Source organism: Macaca nemestrina, chromosome 10 (assembly GCF_043159975.1).
Source record: "Macaca nemestrina isolate mMacNem1 chromosome 10, mMacNem.hap1, whole genome shotgun sequence".
Taxonomy (NCBI): Eukaryota; Metazoa; Chordata; class Mammalia; order Primates; family Cercopithecidae; genus Macaca; species Macaca nemestrina.
Genome location: NC_092134.1, coordinates 76,193,172 through 76,211,648, shown reverse-complemented (window position 1 = coordinate 76,211,648; position 18,477 = coordinate 76,193,172). Strand labels below are relative to the sequence as shown.

General features: G+C 57.8%; 2 protein-coding genes across 11 annotated transcripts; both read left to right on the top strand.

Annotated features, from left to right (window-relative positions):
* Window positions 1-435: 435 nt before the first annotated feature.
* On the top strand, window positions 436-9,926 carry LOC105474114 (neurexophilin 4). 3 transcript variants are annotated; one of them, XM_071071577.1, is made up of 3 exons: window positions 436-588; window positions 8,372-9,184; window positions 9,754-9,926. In XM_071071577.1, exons 1-3 carry the CDS (start codon window positions 532-534, stop codon window positions 9,913-9,915), a joined length of 1,032 nt encoding a protein of 343 aa, XP_070927678.1. In that variant the 5' UTR covers window positions 436-531; the 3' UTR covers window positions 9,916-9,926. The 3 variants fall into 3 exon arrangements, with proteins under 3 accessions (XP_070927678.1, XP_070927679.1, XP_011726806.1); XM_071071578.1 differs by having other exon boundaries at window positions 8,372-9,209; XM_011728504.2 differs by having other exon boundaries at window positions 8,372-9,926.
* A 3,238-nt stretch (window positions 9,927-13,164) lies between these two features.
* On the top strand, window positions 13,165-18,442 carry LOC105474108 (serine hydroxymethyltransferase 2). Of its 8 annotated transcripts, none has more exons than XM_011728473.2 (12): window positions 13,184-13,316; window positions 14,308-14,505; window positions 14,985-15,064; window positions 15,217-15,417; window positions 15,716-15,797; window positions 15,958-16,080; window positions 16,207-16,346; window positions 16,683-16,848; window positions 17,066-17,165; window positions 17,254-17,409; window positions 17,508-17,615; window positions 17,739-18,442. In XM_011728473.2, the coding sequence occupies exons 1-12, from the start codon at window positions 13,284-13,286 to the stop codon at window positions 17,864-17,866; spliced, it is 1,515 nt and encodes a 504-aa protein (XP_011726775.1). In that variant the 5' UTR covers window positions 13,184-13,283; the 3' UTR covers window positions 17,867-18,442. The 8 variants fall into 8 exon arrangements, with proteins under 8 accessions (XP_011726774.1, XP_011726777.1, XP_011726775.1 ...); XM_011728474.2 differs by lacking the exon at window positions 13,184-13,316 and adding an exon at window positions 13,631-13,749; XM_011728472.2 differs by lacking the exon at window positions 14,985-15,064 and having other exon boundaries at window positions 13,165-13,316.
* Window positions 18,443-18,477: the final 35 nt, after the last annotated feature.

The following is an 18,477-nucleotide window of genomic DNA, read 5'->3' as shown; positions in this document are numbered from 1 at the left end:
TCGGCCCTGAACAAGGCTGAGGCCCGGGGCATGGAGGGCCTCGCCGGGCCCGGCTCCGCGGCGCCCCCACTCCGGGTGCACAGGCCCGGAGCCCAGAGCCCCACGCCCTGCCCCGTTTCTCCTGGGCGCACAGACACGGCCCCTCGGGGGCCCAGTGCCTGAGCTCCTCGACCCCCTCCGCTTCGCACCTGGGCCAGGGGCGTGTCTGGGGTGTGTCGGAGTGAAAGTCACCTTCGGTGCCCCCAGCTGGGCGGGAGGGGGCGCGCGGGGCGCGGCCGGGATTGGAGCGCCGCGGAGCCCCGCCCCCCGCCCGCGGAGTCAGACCCAACTTTCTCCCCCGCCCGCGCCCCGCCCCCAGCGCCGGCTCCGCGCCTCGCGCCTAGTCCGCGGGCCGCGCCGCCGCTCCCGCCGCTCCCGCCGCTCCCGCAGCCGCCCTGCCGCCCGCCTGCCCGCCCAGAGCCCCGCGCCCCTAGGCCTGGCTCCGGCCTGCCCGGGACCCGCCCCGCCCGCCCCGCTCAGCCGCTAGAGAAGATGCGACTGCTCCCGGAATGGTTCCTCTTGCTCTTTGGCCCGTGGCTCCTTAAGAAGGTAAGGGTGGCAGGGTTGGGGCGCCAGCGCGGGGGTCCGGGACGCGAAGGTCCCAGTGTGCGAGGGGCTCCGTGCGCCCGCCCCGCCCCCAGCTCCGAGCGTCCCAACTTTGCGCGGCGCGGGGGACGCGGACAGACAGACTGCCGGATTCAGGACTGGCACTCTCCTAGCGCAAGTTGGCTGAGGCTTGGAGAGGGTGCCGGGCGGAGGTCCCCCTAGGAGCCGGCTTCAGGCGCGGCGGGGGAGGGGACGAAGCCCGACCCGCGAGTGCGCCAGACAGAGCGGGAGTGCGAGACAGACAGACAAGCCAGCAGGGTGTCAGCCTTGCCGTCTTTCCGCGCCAGTCTCGCTCGCCTGCCTCACTGTCTGTCTGTCCTTCCACCCATCCACCCCCGCCTTCCCATTTCTCTTCTCTGCACTTGTCACCATGCCAGGTGGGCTCCGTGTCGGGAGCATCCATGGCGCGAGCACACGCGCACACACGGACTCAGGCAGACACGGCTGAACTTGGCTACAGCCAGCCTCCCATCACATTTCCCACGGAGACACCATCTCCCCTGCACGACCTCACAGACACACCCCCCTCTCGTGCCCCACTGAAGGGGGAGGCTGTCTGGAAGGGGAGTCTCTCCTCCCGTGCCCTCCCTGCCTCCAACCCCACTCCAAGGCCTGTTTCCCTAAGGCTCTTGGGCGAAGAGCCAGAGGCTAAGGGGACTCAGACTTGATCTGCCTCCTTCCTGACTTGGAGGCTTCAACCCGCGAACATGGTGTGCTCCTATGTACTGGGTGGAGGGCGTGGGTCACCGTGTGCACCTGTGTTCATGTGTCCAGGGAAGCCAGACTTGGCTATCCAGTACTGGGGCCCAGGTTACATGTGTATACTGGTGTGGCGTGTGGTGTTGGCTTTGCATGAGTGAGTGCCAGTGCCTGCCTCACAGTGCAGCCATCTGTCTATGCCCCTGGTGTGTGCCCTCAATGGGGGGCCCAGACCCCAGACCCCCATTTTCCTTCTACCAGCCTCCCCTGCCTATGTCTTCCCTGTTTTCTGCCCCCCAACTGTGACCTCCCTAGTTTGGGGGCAGGCAGGTCATTCCCCAAACCCTCACTTTCTGTACCCCCAGCCTCTGTAGAGTCTAGAAGGGGTATATTTCTCCCCCCAACACTTGGACCTCTGCCTGCTCAGCCAAATCACACTGGGCAAACTCCAGCAGGGCAGGGGCTGCCCCAGTGAAGCTAGCGTTAGAACTCCCTGGCCCTCCCAGCCCTGCCTGGTGACCTTGAGGGGCTGGAAGGTAGGCAGAGGAGCCCCTCCATGAAAACTGCTTCCGCTAGCAGGAGCTTCTCATGGACTTGCTGCACAGGTCTGTCCTTAGTGGACTGGAGGGGTGGGGGGGTCTGTGCCCTACCACCCACCTACCCATGGATGAAGGCCTGGGGTCAAAAGGTGGTAGGTATGGCATTCCCTTGCCCCTCCTTTCCACTTCCTCCCACCTCATCTCCACTCTCCCCGGCAAATAAACTCCCCTGTGGACAGATCCGGTTTAATTTCCTTTGCCCCCTGAGGGGGAATGAAACATCTGGTGGAGACTTGAGGGAGAGTGAGCTGGAGGATATGAGCGATGGGATCTATCTGAGTGTGTGTGAGAGAGCTGCAGCTGTGGGGCCTCCGTGTTGGAGTCAACAGGGAGAGTGGATCTGCTGTTTAATCCAGCTTATGTGCATGTGAGAATGTGTTTCCGTGTGTACACACTGCAGGTGTGTGGATATGTATAGCTGCATGGGGAGGTATGTGTATAGGAGTGTTTGTGTGTCCAAATACTTGTGTGTGCTTGTGTGCACTTGTGAGTGTGGTGTATTCACGTGTATTCCCTGGGGTTTCTGGTGCATCTGTGTGCTGGGGCCCATGTGTTGTCTGTATGAGTCTCTGGGGTTTGTGAGTGTGTTTCTGTGTGCTTGTGATTGTGAGTGCATTTGAGTGTGCTATGAGATTGTGAGCCTCAGGATGTGTTTATGTATCTGAGTGTGGCTTATGTGTGTGCGTGCTCAGGGGTGTCTTGGTGCCAGCACTGGGAGTGGGCAAAAGGTGAGGCTGATCCTGGGTAAGAGGTAGGTAGGGGACAGTTTACAGGGCAACTCTTTGGCAACCCCAACCATGAATGGCTGACACCTCTGCCTCTCTGGTCCTGCTTGCTCACCCTCCTCCAGGTTTCTCTCCCTTCCTTCTCGCTCCAGGCTTCCCATCTCTCAGAGCCTGGGACTCCTGGCTTCTACTGCCTCTGGGGTTCTGGCCTCTCAGCCAGGGATTCTTCAGGATCTTTCTCATACAGTCTCTGACTCCTTTCCCTCTCGGTCTCTGTCTCCCCGACCTCTTCCCAAAGCAGCTGCCTACTGGGAGAAGCAGCAGGCGATCAATAGTCACTAATCACTAATCACTAATTACTAACTACTAATTAGCTGGGGGAGGGCAGGGGCGGGGCCCTGTGGGACCTGCCAGCTCTATCCCACCTCAGGAAAGGATTAGGCCTGATTCTCTCAGAGCTGGCTGGTCGAAGCCCTTCAGCCAGCTACCCCCTCCTGCCTCCACACCCTCCTCTAGCCCCCCAACTAATCTCTGGCTGGGCCACTTAGGCACGCACAGCCTGGGCTAGGGCCCAGAGCTGCTGGCGGGGATTTGGGGGTAATCAGGGGCCGCAGCTGGGCCAGGGGGACAGGGGAGGGCCTGCTGTGACAGCTCCCTTGGGCCAGAGCCTGCAGTGGAAGCTTCACATTCCTAATAGGAGGGGCACGCGTCAGAAAGGAGAATTTAGAGTGTCAGGGTTGGGATGGGTTGAGGAGCTGGAGACCCAGGAGCGGGTGACTGGGGAAGAGGTGAGGTAATAAGGTCAGAAGCAAGGCAAAGAGGGCTCAGGGACGAGGTAATTGGAGAGAGACAACACAAACGTCTAAAGAAAGCAGGTAAGTGGGGGGACCTCACAGGGGTCAGAGATGGAGTAATTGGCAAGGAGATGGGGAACTTTGGATCTAGTCCTGCAACTCAAGATATGTGGGATCCGTGAGGGACAGGGCAACAGAGATGGGTCAGGGTCATAGGAGAGGGGTCCCAGGGCTCAGGCGCAGGCAGGAGTCGCAGGGCGTGGGGTGGGAAGCAGCTGCCCAGTGGGGATGGGGAGCAGGGAGTGCTGCCTTGAGCGCTGGAAATTGGCGCGGCTCCCCCTCTCCTCCGCCTGCCCCTCCTCCACCTCCACCCCGCCCACTCCCCCTCCGGCTCCGGCTTCGGGAAATTACATCCCCGCTCCGCGGCTCCCCCCAACCCCCACCGCGCCCCGGAGCCGGTGCCTTTATAGGCACATTTATTGCAATAATAAAGTGAGGCGCGGGGCGGGGGGCGGGGGGCAGCCGTTCCCGCGGGGATCGCGCTGGCTCTAGGAAGCAGGGAAATAAAATAAAATAAAATAAAATAAAAATTCAGATAACGGTGAGCCTTGCGCGGCAGGCCGAGAGAAGGCAGGCAGGCGGGGTAAAGAGAGGGGGCGTCCAGCCCAAGGGCAGAGCCCACCCCACCCCACCAGCGGTCCCCGCCCCCTCATGCCGTGGTAGGGACTGGAAAGAGGTGTCTTTGCTTCAACCTGCCTGGCCCCCTCCCACAGCCTGATCCTGCCTGGTCTTTGCCTTGCCCTCTGGCTCCTCTCCTATACCTGTCCTCAGCCCCTGTCTCTGTCCCCATCTCCTGTGTCTTCCCTTGTCCCCCATTTCCCATTCCAGTCTTCCTTCCTGTCTCCCATCCCCATCTCCTGGGTCTCTGCATCCATCCCTGTTTCTGCCCAGTAACCATTCGAATCCCCCATCTCTGTTTTGCCCCCACCCTGACCCCATCCCTGCCTGTCCCCTGTCCCTATCCCTCATCCACCATTCCTGTCCTCATGCTTCTTCTTGGACTGTTCTGTAGCCCATCTTCACTCCTCTGGTCCTTACCCATCCACATCTCTGTCTCTGCCCCACGCCTGGCCACCATTTCTGTTCTCTTTCTCATCGCTGTCCCCAGGCCTATCCTTATTGTATCCTCATCCCTGTACCCTGTATCTGTGCCTGCTAGTCCCCAATCCCAGTCCCCCATCCCAGTACCCCCCCCCCGTCTCAGTTCTCACCCCAGGCTGTCCTGTCCACCCCACCTCTGTCCTCACCCACATCTCTATCCCCGGTTCCCAGCCAGACTCCACCAACCCTGACTGCGGCCTCTTTCTAGGTGCAGGGGCTCAGGATGCTCTTTTCTCCCCTTCCCAGCCCAGGCCTGTACTGTCCCTTCCCCCAGCCAGATCCTGGGAGCACCCTGCCTGACCCAGGTGGCAGGGGAGAAGCAACCGACCAGTCTGGAGGCCCAGGGGAGGTGCACCCTGCAATGCGGCTGGGGGGCTGACAGCCTGATCCTCCCCCAATCTCAGCAGTGACATCCCCAAAGAGCCACTCCCTGAAGTGGAGTTTGTTGCCCCCAACAACAGGAGGCCACCTCAATTCCCCGCAGGTGCGTGGGCCCGCTGCCTCGCGGTCAAAGTGCTCCTGGTGCAGTTCCCCCTGCCCCCACCCCCCGCATGGGCCTGAAAGAGCCTGTTGAACCCCCCAGCTGCTGCACACCTCCACCCCGCCCCCGCGCCGACAGCAGCGCTAGCCTCTCCCCTCCGCAAATGTCACCGCGCCCAATTAGCTTAATTAAGCCAGTTCTGGAGCAAGGGGAACCCCTCCTCGGACAACATCCTGCTCCCACCCTCAGCCATGGAGGTGGGTGACAAGAGCTCTGGGCAGAGAGGAGCTCCTTACCACCTGCCTTCCCGACTCACCCACCTCCTCCCATGTCGCTGAAGACAGACAACCTGAAGGACGGCAGGAGAAAACCACAGACAGAAAGAGGGAGAAAATCAGAATCACGGGAGAAGGAAATTTGAGACAGAGACAGTGAGAAAAGAGACTGAGAGACAAAAGAGACTGAGAGAATGGGGAGAGAGAGATGGAAAAATAGCGCAACAGGGAGAGAGAGCACGAGCAATCAAGGGAGCCAGAGGGAGGATTTTATTTTATTTTATTCCATGTTCCCATTTCTCGGCTCGTTTCCTCACAGACTCTCACCCCTCCCTGTCCGAACTCCCCCACAAGGTCGCTTCAGCCGTGCCCCCCCAACTCTTCTTTTTTATCTTGGCTGTCTACAGCAGTGGGTGGGGGCGGGAGTGCCCAAAGCCAGGGGATTTGCCAGGATCAGAGAAGCACAGACGGCACTTTGTCTGAGATCAGAGATGGGGGTGACACCCTCGCACCTCTCCTTACCCTGCTGAACCTCCTCCCCTCCCCCTGCCCCTGACTTCTACCCCCTGCCCCTGCCTGGTAGAAGTCACTGGCCTGAATCACCCCAGCCAGGTTCTGACTGGGTACAAGACACAGGGGTGCTCTGGTCTGCTGGGAGGAGATGGCTTGGAGGCATTTGGGGTCATAACATCTGACGGCAGGGGGATAGTGGGGACCTGGACGACTGGGCTTCTGGAAAGAACAATGGTTGGGTGAGATTAGGGATCGGAGTTCAAATGGCTTTCCCAGGAAACCTAACCTCCCTCCCCCAATGCCCTCTCTCAGGTTCAGGCCCTGCCCTCTGCAAGCCCACTTCTGGGACCTCTTCTCCCTCCCACTGTACCCTGGGGACCCCTCCCTCCACCCCCTCTAAGGCCCACCCTCCAGGTGTTAGCTGCCAGCTTAAGCCTGTCTGTGGGAGTCAATCATTCTTGCCACCCCCGCCCCCTCACCTGGGCTGGGAGGAGGGATGGATGGAAGGGGGAATGAGGGGGGCGATAAATATGTATGATGAGCGGGTGGCGGCAGCATTAATAACCCGGGATCGCAGCGCGGCGGGGACGGATCAGGATCAGGCGGTGGAGATTCTAGCCCAGCAGCTTGGCTCTGCTATTCCTGTCCCCAGTGACACTGAGTGTGTACACATGGGTGTGGGCAAACAGAGGGGGGCACCCATGCTTCCTGGCCTCCTTACATACCCACAGCACAGCCTGCGGGCCAGTGTGGGACACCTCCCCAGAGACCACTCAGATATAATTGACATGCATATATGTTGTCCCCATCAGAACACAGCGAGATCACACTTGTTCTGTGACTACGGATATACCCCCTTTAGAAAGAGCTTGATACTTGGGCAGAGGATGACAGGGGCTTACACAGGAAAGGTGACACCTCCAGACAACCACATATAGCTACCCTCAGACCGCTATACACAGCCATACAGCCAACCCAGACACACAACCACACCAGCCACACAGACACCACTCCACAAATTGACACACACACAGCCAATCCAGGCACATACACATAGTCACCACCGATTTACACAACAGACATGCAGCCATGACAAGCAGCCACACACACACAGGCTCCTCAGACTCATATCCATGGGCACCCAGACACACAGCCACCACAGCCACACACACACATGTACAGACCACACGCACACAACCATTTGGGGCTAACAGAGACACAAGAACCCCAGGTTGACACACACGGTACTGCTTCCCCCCACGGGACCTGTGCACAGTCAGGGCCACAGCACACGGCGGTGGCGGTTAGCTCAGGCTGACTGACACACTCTGACATGCAGCTCCTCTCTCGCCTGCTCCCCTCGCTGGAGCGGCATCTCCATATTTCTTCCTCTTGCTTCCTTTCTGTCTCCTTCACTCCCAGCCACCCCCACTCACCCCTGCCCCAGATAATTGATGGCCTGGGCCTGGCCCGGCGGCTCCTGCCTCTCTATCCATCTTGTCCTCGAGCCCCTGCTGTCTCTGAGATCAGTGGCCACCTGAGACACACAGAACGGGTGGGAGCAGGAGGGGGCTCCTCAGCCCCCTTGGAGCCCAGGGAAAGAATGACCAGGCGGCCTCCACCAGAGTGGAGTGCTGGGGACTGGGAGGTATACCTAGGCTTTCCTCCTCTGCTCAACTGGTTCCCAGCACTCACTCCTTGCAGGCCATTTGGGGCTGAGGCCCAGGTGGGGGCTTTCGTCTCTGAGGTCTTGGAGCCTCTTTCTTTTTCTTTTCTTTTCTTTTTTTTAAAGGGAGTCTCGCTCTGTCCCCCAGGCTGGGGTGCAGTGGCGCGATCTAGGCTCACTCCAACCTCCACCTATCGGGTTCCAGCGATTCTTCCACCTCAGCCTCCCGCCGCCTAATTTTAGTAGAGATGAGGGTTCTCCATGTTGGCCAGGCTGGTCTCGAACTCCTGACCTCAGGCGATCTGCCCACCTCGGCCCCCCAAAATGCTGGGATTACAGGTATGAGTCACCGCGAGTGCCGGCCTGGAGCCTCTTTCTTGATGCTGGATGTTAACTGGTCACAGCCTCTCTGGCTCAGTTTGCTCAAAGTCCAGTCCCTCCCTGGCTCATTACTGGAACCAACCAGGGGCCGGGCCAAGAAAGATAAGCCAGGATCCAGAGCTCCACCCCCTACTCACGTTCACACTGGCTTTGGGTTTTTGGCCCTCATTGGAGCTCTGTGGGCACAGGAGGATTCTTGACGTCATTTCACAGATGTACAAACTGAGGCCCACATAAATGAAGTGACTGGGCCAAGACCACATGACTTGAAAGGGCTGCAGGTCTCCTCCAAAGCACATTCTCGGCCCCTGCGGGACTGTGTGGTTCCATTTGGTCTCCTAGCGGCTGTGGAAAGGGGCTGGTGTGATAGGGCTCTGGTGGGATGGCGGGGGACAACCCCAGCGTCTCTCTCTCCTCTTTCTTCGTGCACAGGCGGTCAATGCCCAGATACCAGAGTCCGGAAGGCCCCAGTACCTGGAGCTGCGCCCCGCCGCGGCCGGAGCGGGCGCCCCCGGCCAGCAGCTCCCAGCGCTAAGGTCTTCCGACGGCCTAGGCGCCGGTCGCGCCTGGAGCTGGGCCTGGCCGACCAACCACACTGCGGCGCTGGCCCAAGCAGGGGCAGCCGGGGCGTTGCCCGCGCAGCGCACCAAGAGGAAGCCGTCCATCAAGGCGGCCCGCGCCAAAAAGATCTTCGGCTGGGGGGACTTCTACTTTCGGGTACATACCCTCAAGTTTTCACTGCTGGTGACCGGCAAGATTGTGGACCATGTGAATGGTACCTTCAGTGTGTATTTCCGCCACAACTCGTCCAGCCTGGGCAACCTCAGTGTCAGCATCGTGCCGCCCTCCAAGCGTGTCGAGTTCGGGGGAGTCTGGCTTCCCGGGCCTGTCCCCCACCCTCTGCAGTCTACGCTCGCCCTGGAGGGGGTGCTTCCTGGGCTGGGGCCCCCGCTGGGGATGGCAGCAGCAGCGGCAGGGCCGGGCTCCTTCGGGGGCGCACTGGCAGGGCCGCTTGGGGGCGCGTTGGGAGTGCCTGGGGCCAAAGAGTCGCGCGCTTTCAATTGCCACGTGGAGTATGAGAAGACAAACCGTGCGCGCAAGCACCGCCCGTGCTTGTACGACCCATCGCAGGTGTGCTTCACCGAGCACACGCAGAGCCAGGCCGCCTGGCTCTGTGCCAAGCCCTTCAAAGTCATCTGTATCTTCGTCTCTTTCCTCAGCTTTGACTACAAACTGGTGCAGAAGGTGTGCCCAGACTATAACTTCCAGAGTGAGCACCCCTACTTTGGATAGCGCCCCTCCCCAGCCCCAGCCCCGAGCCTCGTGCCAAATCCCAGCCTCACTAGGTGGGACCCCCTTCCCAGTGTTCTGCCGCTCTTGTGGCCATGTCGCCCACTCCTTCCACTCTGGGGGCGGAGGGGAACGGCCCTCTCGGGACCCTCAGCTAACGTGGGTGCCCTTTTCCTTATGCGGAGTGCCCCTGAGGCTGGGGTAGCCCCCTCCAATGCACCCCAAAGTGAAAGGGGTAAGAGTGCAGCCCCAGAATAGGTGGGGCTTGGAGGTGGTCCCAATGTCCCCTAGGTCCACAGTGGGTCCCCTTTTCACCCTTAGCGCTAGGTTGCACACTCCCTTTCCCCGCAGCTTTAATAACTCCTGGCCTGGCACCCTCACCCCACCCTGACTTTCCTATCCCCCAGCGCTTGTCCTGCTCCACCCTGCCCCGCCTAAGACTGTAAAGGCCTAAAAACCTCAGCCTGTCCTCCCACCTTTCTGCCTGCCATATGCCTGTCCCCTTTTCCTCCAAACCCCATTAGGGTACCGGAAGCAGAACCCCTGGGCTGAGGCGCTGGCCCCGGCCCCTGCCCGGCCCTTTCCAGTCCCTGCAGTCCAGCTCCACCTGCCCTCTCCTGCTGCTTCCTCTCTGTGATATTTTTTTCTACGCCAAAACAGACGGGAAAGGGAACAAAATAAAGTGAAATCCAATACACGCCTGTGTGAGACCTTTGTAGGGAGTGGGGAGGTGGTGTGGGGTTTCTCTCTGTTAGAGAGCCAGGGCCTTCTCCCTCAGCGGCTCGTGGGGAAACCAAGGCAAAGACTGACAGAGCTAGCACCTTGGAAGTCACCAAAGACCGGATCAAAAAGAGCTGAGGGTTACCCTCGGGGTAGGAGCCCCGCCTGAGGTTGGGATTCTCCTCCAGAGGTGGGCGAAGGGAAGCTGCAGCAAGTGGGATGCAGATGAGACCTGAGTGGGGCTCACCAGCGGATGATTTGGGGAAGGAGGTGTAAGACCTTGAATGGGATGGAGATGCAGGGACAGTGTAAGCAGAGCGCTGACAACCTGCTAAGCTCCACGGGGCCGGCGGAGGTGGTGGCAGGTTGGGAGGGAGGGGGAACGGTGTTTGCGGCATCTGGAGTCATCGATCTTCCTTTTCCTTCCTAATTTCGTGGGCGCTGAGTTTGCAGACGGAGGAGGTGGGGAGGGAGCTTTGGGATGAGGGGGTGGGGGAAGGGACCAGCGCGGGTTTGGAGGGCGGGGCCCGTGGCTGCTACTTGCCACTAGCAAACACGGCCCCCTTTAGCCAGCTGCCCACCCTCCCCCAACCCGCGCCTCCTGCAGCCGAGGCTGCTAATTTTATCCGCCCCCCCCCCCCCCGACCCTGGCCTGGGCGTTAATTGGCTGCGGCTTCATTAGCGGTTCTCAGCTCAGCCGCCCCCCTCCCCTTGGGACCCCTGGCTGGAGGAGGGAGGGGGAGCGGTGCCGACAAGCTGAGGCACCCAGGAACTCCTCATCTTCGCCTTGATTCCGGGGTCAGGGTGCCCACTGGAAGGGCAGTGTTCCCCAGGGGCTTGCCCACTGGCTCCAGCCTGAAACTGAGTCAGACACAGGTCTGACCCAGACATATCTGGGAGTGAAAAGTCAGTAAGCAGAAAATAAATATCTGCTGGCTGGATGGCTGAATAACAGGGTCAACCGAAAGAGGAGGGAGATCGGGAATGATTCTGCATCCGAGATTGGCCAAAAGCAGAAGAACCCGGAAGTCTTCTAACACCAGGCTTATTGCTGGAAACACCTGAGAAAAGCTGAGCCTAGAGTGGCAGGGAAGGAGGTTCCGGCTAAGGGGAGATTTCTAAGGGCTGGTATGAGAGCCAGGTGGGAATGGCTGGAATTAACAAATTAGCCCATCTGGGCCTTAGTTTCCTCACTTGTGAAGCCACAGTAAAATAGTGTGTGGTGGGGATTCAATGAGGCTTTTCCTGTGAACATGTCGCTGTGCTGGATTGTCCTCCCCTCTTCCTCTGCCTCCTCCTCCTCTTCCTCATACATCTGGACATCTGAGAGCAGAGTTAGGTGTCCCTGCCTGTCATTGCACTTGTCACACGTTGTTACCTGTTCACCTGTTGGTATCCTAGCAGCCAGTGAGCTCTTCATATATCTCCAGGGCTATGGAATGCCTGGCATAAAGAGCTCAATATGTCTGTTGAATGAATGAATAACATTGCTACATAAGGCAATGATTCGCAAAACCACTTTTTATCAGGCTGGTCCAAGTGCAGTGATGTTTACAACTAATTGATCACAATCAGTTACAGGTTTCTTTGTTCCTTCTTCACTCCCACTGCTTCACTTGACTGGCCTTTAAAAAACAATTTTTTTGGCAAGGCGCGGTGGTTCACGCCTGTAATCCCAGCACTTTGGGAGGCCGAGGCAGGCAGATCACCTGAGGTCAGGAGTTCAAGATCAGCCTGGCCAACATGGTGAAACCCTGTCTCTACTAAAAAATATAAAAATTAGCCAGACATGGTGGTGGGCACCTGTAATCCCAGCTACTTAGGAGGCTGAGGTAGGGAGAATTGTTTGAACCCAGAGGCAGAGGTTGAAGTGAGTGAAGATCATGCCACTGTACTCCAGCCTGGGTGACAGAGTGAGACTCTTTCTCAAAAAAGAAAACAAAAAAATTTTTTTTTTTTTTTTTTAAGACAGTCTTGCTCTCTCACTCAGGCTGGAGTGCAGTGGCTTGATCATGGCTCATCTTGAACTCCTGGGCTCAAGTGACCCTCCTGCCTCAACCTTCCCAGTAGCTGGGACTGCATGCACATACCACCATGCCTAGCTAATTTTAAATTTTTTCTTTTGTAGAGATGGGGTCTCACTATGTTGACCAGGCTGGTTTAGAACTCCTGGCCTCAAGAGATCCTCCTGCCTCAGCCTCCCAAAGTGCTGGGATTACAGGCATGAGCCACCATGCCCGGCCAAAAACATTTTTTAATTAAAAAAAAAAAAAAAAAACTTGGCTAATCAGAACCACTGAGGAGAGGTTTACTTGTGTGACAGCATAAGTGGGCAAATGTCTACTCTTTGAGATCCATTGAATTAGAACCTCTGAAAACAGACCCCACACACATATTTATATCATATTTTCCAACCCATTCTGTTGCCAAGGTTTGGGAACCTACTCCTGGAAGGGTCGATGAATTCCACTCCCAAGGGTTTCCTCCAGATGAAGTCAGGCTAAAAGGAAGATCCCTTCCATTCTCAAAGATCTATAGCCCTGGGGAAAAAAGCAGAGACCACTTACTCCTGGGACATCAAGAGATGGACAGGTAACAAAATGGGACAAGTGAACAACAGGAGGGGCACCTTCCTCTGCTCCCAGATGTCTGAGGAGAAAGAGGAGATGCCATGTAGGAGGCAGGTCTGTGGATCAGAGGAAGAGGGGAGGACAATCCGTCACAGCGCATGTTCACAGGAAAAGCCTCATTGAATCCTCACCACACAGTATTTTCTTGTGGCTTTACCAGGGAGGAAACTGAAGCCCACATAGGCTAATGCACTAGTCCCAGAGCTGGAACTTGAAGTCAGGTCTCCGACCTTTCTAAACCATGGTGCTTTCCAGTGCGCCATAGCTCTCTATCTTGTGTGGGGGTCCAGATCTCCTGGAGTCTAATAATGCTAGCTAGATATTCAGTAGGCACCCAATAAACGTTTGTCTTGACAACAAACAGAGGGAAAACAAACCCTGAAAACTTCAGGACAGTAAGGAGAGGGGCCGGCACTGGACCTCGGGTTGTTTTGTTTTTTGTTTTTTGTTTTTTTCCAGGCAAGGGCCTCTAACCCTGGGGCTGCAGACGAGAATTGTAGAGAAAAAAAAGCGGGGAGGCTGAGAACTACAATTCCCAAAAGGCCACAAAGGCGCCACCATTACGCATGCGTAGGTCCCTCCCCTTAGCCTTGGAGTCTCAGCGCGCTCTTCTCGCGCATGCGTTCTCCGAACGGTCTTCTTCCGACAGCTTGGTCCCCTAGACCAGAGTTGGTGGCTGGACCTCCTGCGACTTCCGAGTTGCGATGCTGTACTTCTCTTTGTTCTGGGCGGCTCGGGTAAGAATGGGGCTCCAGATGCTGGGTAATCAGTGGAAAGGAAGCTCTTCTCCTACCTTAGTTACTAGTCACAAACTCTGGGGTTCTCTTGGCTTTTCCACGCACGTGGACTGGGGCCTCAGGGAGCGGACGTGTAACTAGGGAATCCCCAAGACCCGTGGGCGCGCGTAGGGTTAACTGCGAGCCTGTCCTCATTCTGGCGATCAGACGCCCCAGGGCCTCGTGACCGCCCATTTCACGTGGCATTAGGGGAGAGGACAGCCCCGGATGCCCCGCGGACCCCGTGCTGGCGAATGAGTGGAGTTCTCGGCCTGGCCTCACAAGCTGAGCCTTTTCGGCCAGCTCTGAGCCCTGCAGATGATGCAACCGAGCCTCACTGCTTGCATCAGACAGGGGTCCCGGCGGCAGTGAGGGCTGGAAGGAGGTGGAACGGGTAGGGGGCTAAGTAAGGGGAAAGGGTATTGGCTTACTCTCGGGCAGATCCCCACCCCCACCACTCCCACACAGCTCTTCCCCAGGGACTGCTAAAGGTCTACCCTCCCACCTCCATTGCTCTACAGCCTGTGGCCTCAGCCCTTGCCAACTCTGCTTCTCCCCACGCTGACTAGGGTATCAGTTTATGGTGCCCTGCAGGAAGACCTTCTTGTTCCTGTGGGTTGGAAGGTTCTGGAATCTCAGTGGCCCTCTCTGGAGTTAGGGAGACATAGGCTTTTGGAGGACAAACTTTGCCAAGTGGTTCATGGAGTGAGCTGGTGGGAGATTTCTGAGGTGCGGTGCAGTGAATGGAACAAATCAGAACCACCCCCTGGACGTTGGCCTCAAGCTTGGCTCCAGAACTGGCTTTCGAAGGTGGAGGTGGGGGTAGTTAGAACTGAAACAGGCTGGCTGGACAACTGGCTGCAAGGTGTGGCCTTACAAGCATGAGTGAGGGTGGCTGGGAGACGATTCGTCCAGACTGTTGTGATTTCACCCTGACTTTTCCTGCTTCTAGCCTCTGCAGAGATGGGGGCAGCTGGTCAGGATGGTCATTCGGGCTCAGCACAGCAAGGCAGCCCAGACTCAGACTGGGGAAGCAAACAGGGGCTGGACAGGCCAGGAGAGCCTGTCGGACAGTGATCCTGAGATGTGGGAGTTGCTGCAGAGGGAGAAGGACAGGCAGTGTCGTGGCCTGGAGCTCATTGCCTCAGAGGTGGGACCTGGGGAGATGGGCAGGGGTTGGGCCACCATGGGTACAGAAAGTAACAAAGTTATCTTAACTGATATTTCTCCAAAACCCCTTTTCACACTCAGGACCTTTCTTTGGGCTTTATCTTCCTTTCTTATCTCTCTGAAGCAAAGGTAGGGCAAGTCCAGTTTATGGGGTTAGGGCATTAGGGAGCCTCCCGGGTCCCTACAGTCTCATCTGATCCCTTCCTTCCTTCCTTCTGTAAGGAAGGAGGAGCCTAGAAGCACAAGTTTGAGTGGGTAGGTGGCACTGAGGGGCCACCGCTCATGGCAGCTGGGTTTCTGAGAATGCTGCCTCTGGCTTTGCCCCAGGCCTGGTGCTGAGTGAATGGAGCTTTCTGCAGGGAGTATCCCCGCTTTCAGCTCTGGCTCTGGCAGGGAGGGACTGTGGGAGTCCAGGGGAAGGGGCTCAATACCTTCTGACATTGCCCCCCACCACCCCAGAACTTCTGCAGCCGAGCTGCGCTGGAGGCCCTGGGGTCCTGTCTGAACAACAAGTACTCGGAGGGTTATCCTGGCAAGAGGTGAGGGCTGCAGGGCAGTGTCAGGGATGGTGCTCCCAGTGGGGGAACCCACCTGTACCTTCCCAGTGTTCATTGAGGAGTGAACTTCCCAGTCCTTTGCTGCTGGTTGAGAGTCCTTTCTCTGCGCCCTCATTACCCCTCTCCCACGGCAGATATTATGGGGGAGCAGAGGTGGTGGATGAAATTGAGCTGCTGTGCCAGCGCCGGGCCTTGGAAGCCTTTGACCTGGATCCTGCACAGTGGGGAGTCAATGTCCAGCCCTACTCTGGGTCTCCAGCCAACCTGGCTGTCTATACAGCCCTTCTGCAACCTCATGACCGGATCATGGGGCTGGACCTGCCCGATGGGGGCCAGTGAGTATGGATGGGCAGGCTGATGGTCTTGGCGGGCAGGATTGGTGTGGGAAAGGAGTTATTTATTGAATACCTACTGTGGACCATACAGATGGAACAGGCCTTGCCCTGTCCTGCATGTCACAGTGGATGAGGAAGATAAGATCCCAGTTATAGTGCCTACCACAGAGTGGACAGAGCAGTGAGGCAGTGTATGCTAGGACTGGTGTTCCGGGGACAGAGAACTGTGGAGTTGAAGGGAGCGGTTAAGTCTGGGAGTCCTTCCACCCAGGCCTCCTTACTTCCTCTCACTTCCCAGTCTCACCCACGGCTACATGTCTGACGTCAAGCGGATATCAGCCACGTCCATCTTCTTCGAGTCTATGCCCTATAAGCTCAATGTGAGTGCTCCAGGGTGTGGGGAGGGGCTCTTAGCCCTGGTGGGGGTCCTCTCCTGGAGAAGCTAAGGGACTGAAGTGCTGGGCTGTCCTTAGGGTCAAGGAGGAGAGTGAGCTGCCCTGCTTCCTTCTCAGGGCTTTAGCTGTTTGTGTGTCTGTCCAGCCCAAAACTGGCCTCATTGACTATGACCAGCTGGCACTGACTGCTCGACTTTTCCGACCGCGGCTCATCATAGCTGGCACCAGTGCCTATGCTCGCCTCATTGACTATGCCCGCATGAGAGAGGTTGGTGGGGGGCTGGAGACTGGGCACCTCCCCAGGGGGTGGTGAGGAGGTGTGAGAGGAGGGCAGCCTTGGGCAGGCCTCTCCAGGCCCTCCCCAGGCTGAGGCCTTGCCTCCGTACCTGCCCAGGTGTGTGATGAAGTCAAAGCACACCTGCTGGCAGACATGGCTCACATCAGTGGCCTGGTGGCTGCCAAGGTGATTCCCTCGCCTTTCAAGCACGCGGACATCGTCACCACCACTACTCACAAGACTCTTCGAGGGGCCAGGTCAGGCTCCCTGAGGTCGGGCCTTGCCTTTCCCTGCCTTCAGGCCTATTCCTGGGGCACCGTTGGCCTGGACCTGAGAGGAATTCATTCCCACCTGCAGCCCTTAAGATTCCTACCCAGTCTGTGACAGTTCTTCTTCTCTTGCCCATGGTAGCTATGCTCTGGCAGGGGGTTTGGGGATGGGATTGAGGGACTGATTCCCTTTACCACTGGAACCCAGTGTACCTAGCCCATGTGAGGTGTGCCCTTGGGGCCCAGGTCCACCAGCTTCCTCTGCCTTCTCTGTGCCTTGTCCTTCTTTTCAGCTTAGACTCTGACCACCCACCTCTCACACAGGTCAGGGCTCATCTTTTACCGGAAAGGGGTGAAGGCTGTGGACCCCAAGACTGGCCGGGAGATCCCTTACACATTTGAGGACCGAATCAACTTTGCTGTGTTCCCATCCCTGCAGGGGGGCCCCCACAATCATGCCATTGCTGCAGTAGCTGTGGCCCTAAAGCAGGTTGGGCATCCTGTCCCTGTAGGGTGTCGGGGGGCAATGGCCTGGAGGCTTAGATCCTGCACCTTGCTAACTGATGCTGGGGCTGATGGAAGGGAAATGCCAGGATGGAAGGGGTCAAGGCTGGGGTCACAGAGCTATGCCAAGGGTGCAGGGCCAGAGGGTAGTGCAGGGCTTGGGTCCAGGCCTAGGGTCACAGCTGCTACTGTCTCATCTCCAGGCTTGCACCCCCATGTTCCGGGAGTACTCCCTGCAGGTTCTGAAGAATGCTCGGGCCATGGCGGATGCCCTGCTAGAGCGAGGCTACTCACTAGTATCGGGTGAGCCAGCAGGGGATGGGTGAGGGCCTCTGTAGCTTCAGGCAGAGGCCCAGGAGACTCACCACTCCCCATTTCTTACCCACCTTAGGTGGTACTGACAATCACCTGGTGCTGGTGGACCTGCGGCCCAAGGGCCTGGATGGAGCTCGGGCTGAGCGGGTGCTGGAGCTTGTATCCATCACTGCCAACAAGAACACCTGTCCTGGAGACCGAAGTGCCATCACACCGGGGGGCCTGCGGCTTGGTGAGACCTGGGGTTCGAGGAGGGAAGGGGCTCCCATGCTGGATGACTGCTGGGTGACCTTGGGCTATGCTCATCCCTCCCCTTGTGCCTCGTTCCAGGGGCCCCGGCCTTGACTTCTCGACAGTTCCGTGAGGATGACTTCCGGAGAGTTGTGGACTTTATAGATGAAGGGGTGAACATTGGCTTAGAGGTGAAGACTAAGACTGGTGAGTGAGCAAGAAGGAACCTGGGGCCAGCCAGTTCTCACTCACTGTCTGCTCCCTCCCCCAGCTGATCTCGCTGCCTTCCCTAGAGCTCTGACCACTTGTTTCCTCACCCTCTCTCTCTAGCCAAGCTCCAGGATTTCAAATCCTTCCTGCTCAAGGACTCAGAAACAAGTCAGCGTCTGGCCGACCTCAGGCAACGGGTGGAGCAGTTTGCCAGGGGCTTCCCCATGCCTGGTTTTGATGAGCATTGAAGGCACCTGGGAAATGAGGCCCACAGACTGGAAGTTACTCTCCCTCCCCCTACCTGGGCCAGTGGAATAGAAAGCCTTTCTATTTTTTGGTGGGGGAGGGAAGACCTCTCACCTAGGGCAAGAGCCAGGTATAGTCCCCCTTCCCAGAATTTGTAACTGAGAAGATCTTTCCTTTTCCCTTTTTCAGTAACAAGACTTAGAAGGAGGGCCCAGGCACTTTCTGTTTGAACCCCCTGTCAGGATCACAGTGTCAGAGATGCGTGCTCCTTCTTGGGGAAGTTGGGGAGTGCCCTTCAGAGCCAGTGGCAGGCAGGGGTGGGTAGGCACCCTCCTTCCTGTTTTTATCTAATAAAATACCAACCTGCCCTGAGTTTCCATTACTGTGGGTGGGGTCCTCTGGGCCACACAGTGATTTGTCTCTTTCAATGTGTACACTCCTCCCCTCCCACCACCTCTACCACAAGGACCCCCGGGGCTGAAGCCTCCTCTCTCTGTCTCTGATCAGAGCCGACACCAGACGTGATTAGCAGGCGCAGCAAATTCAATTTGTTAAATGAAATTGTATTTTGCCCACGGCTGCTTCTGTTTGATCCCTGGGGACAGAGGGGAGC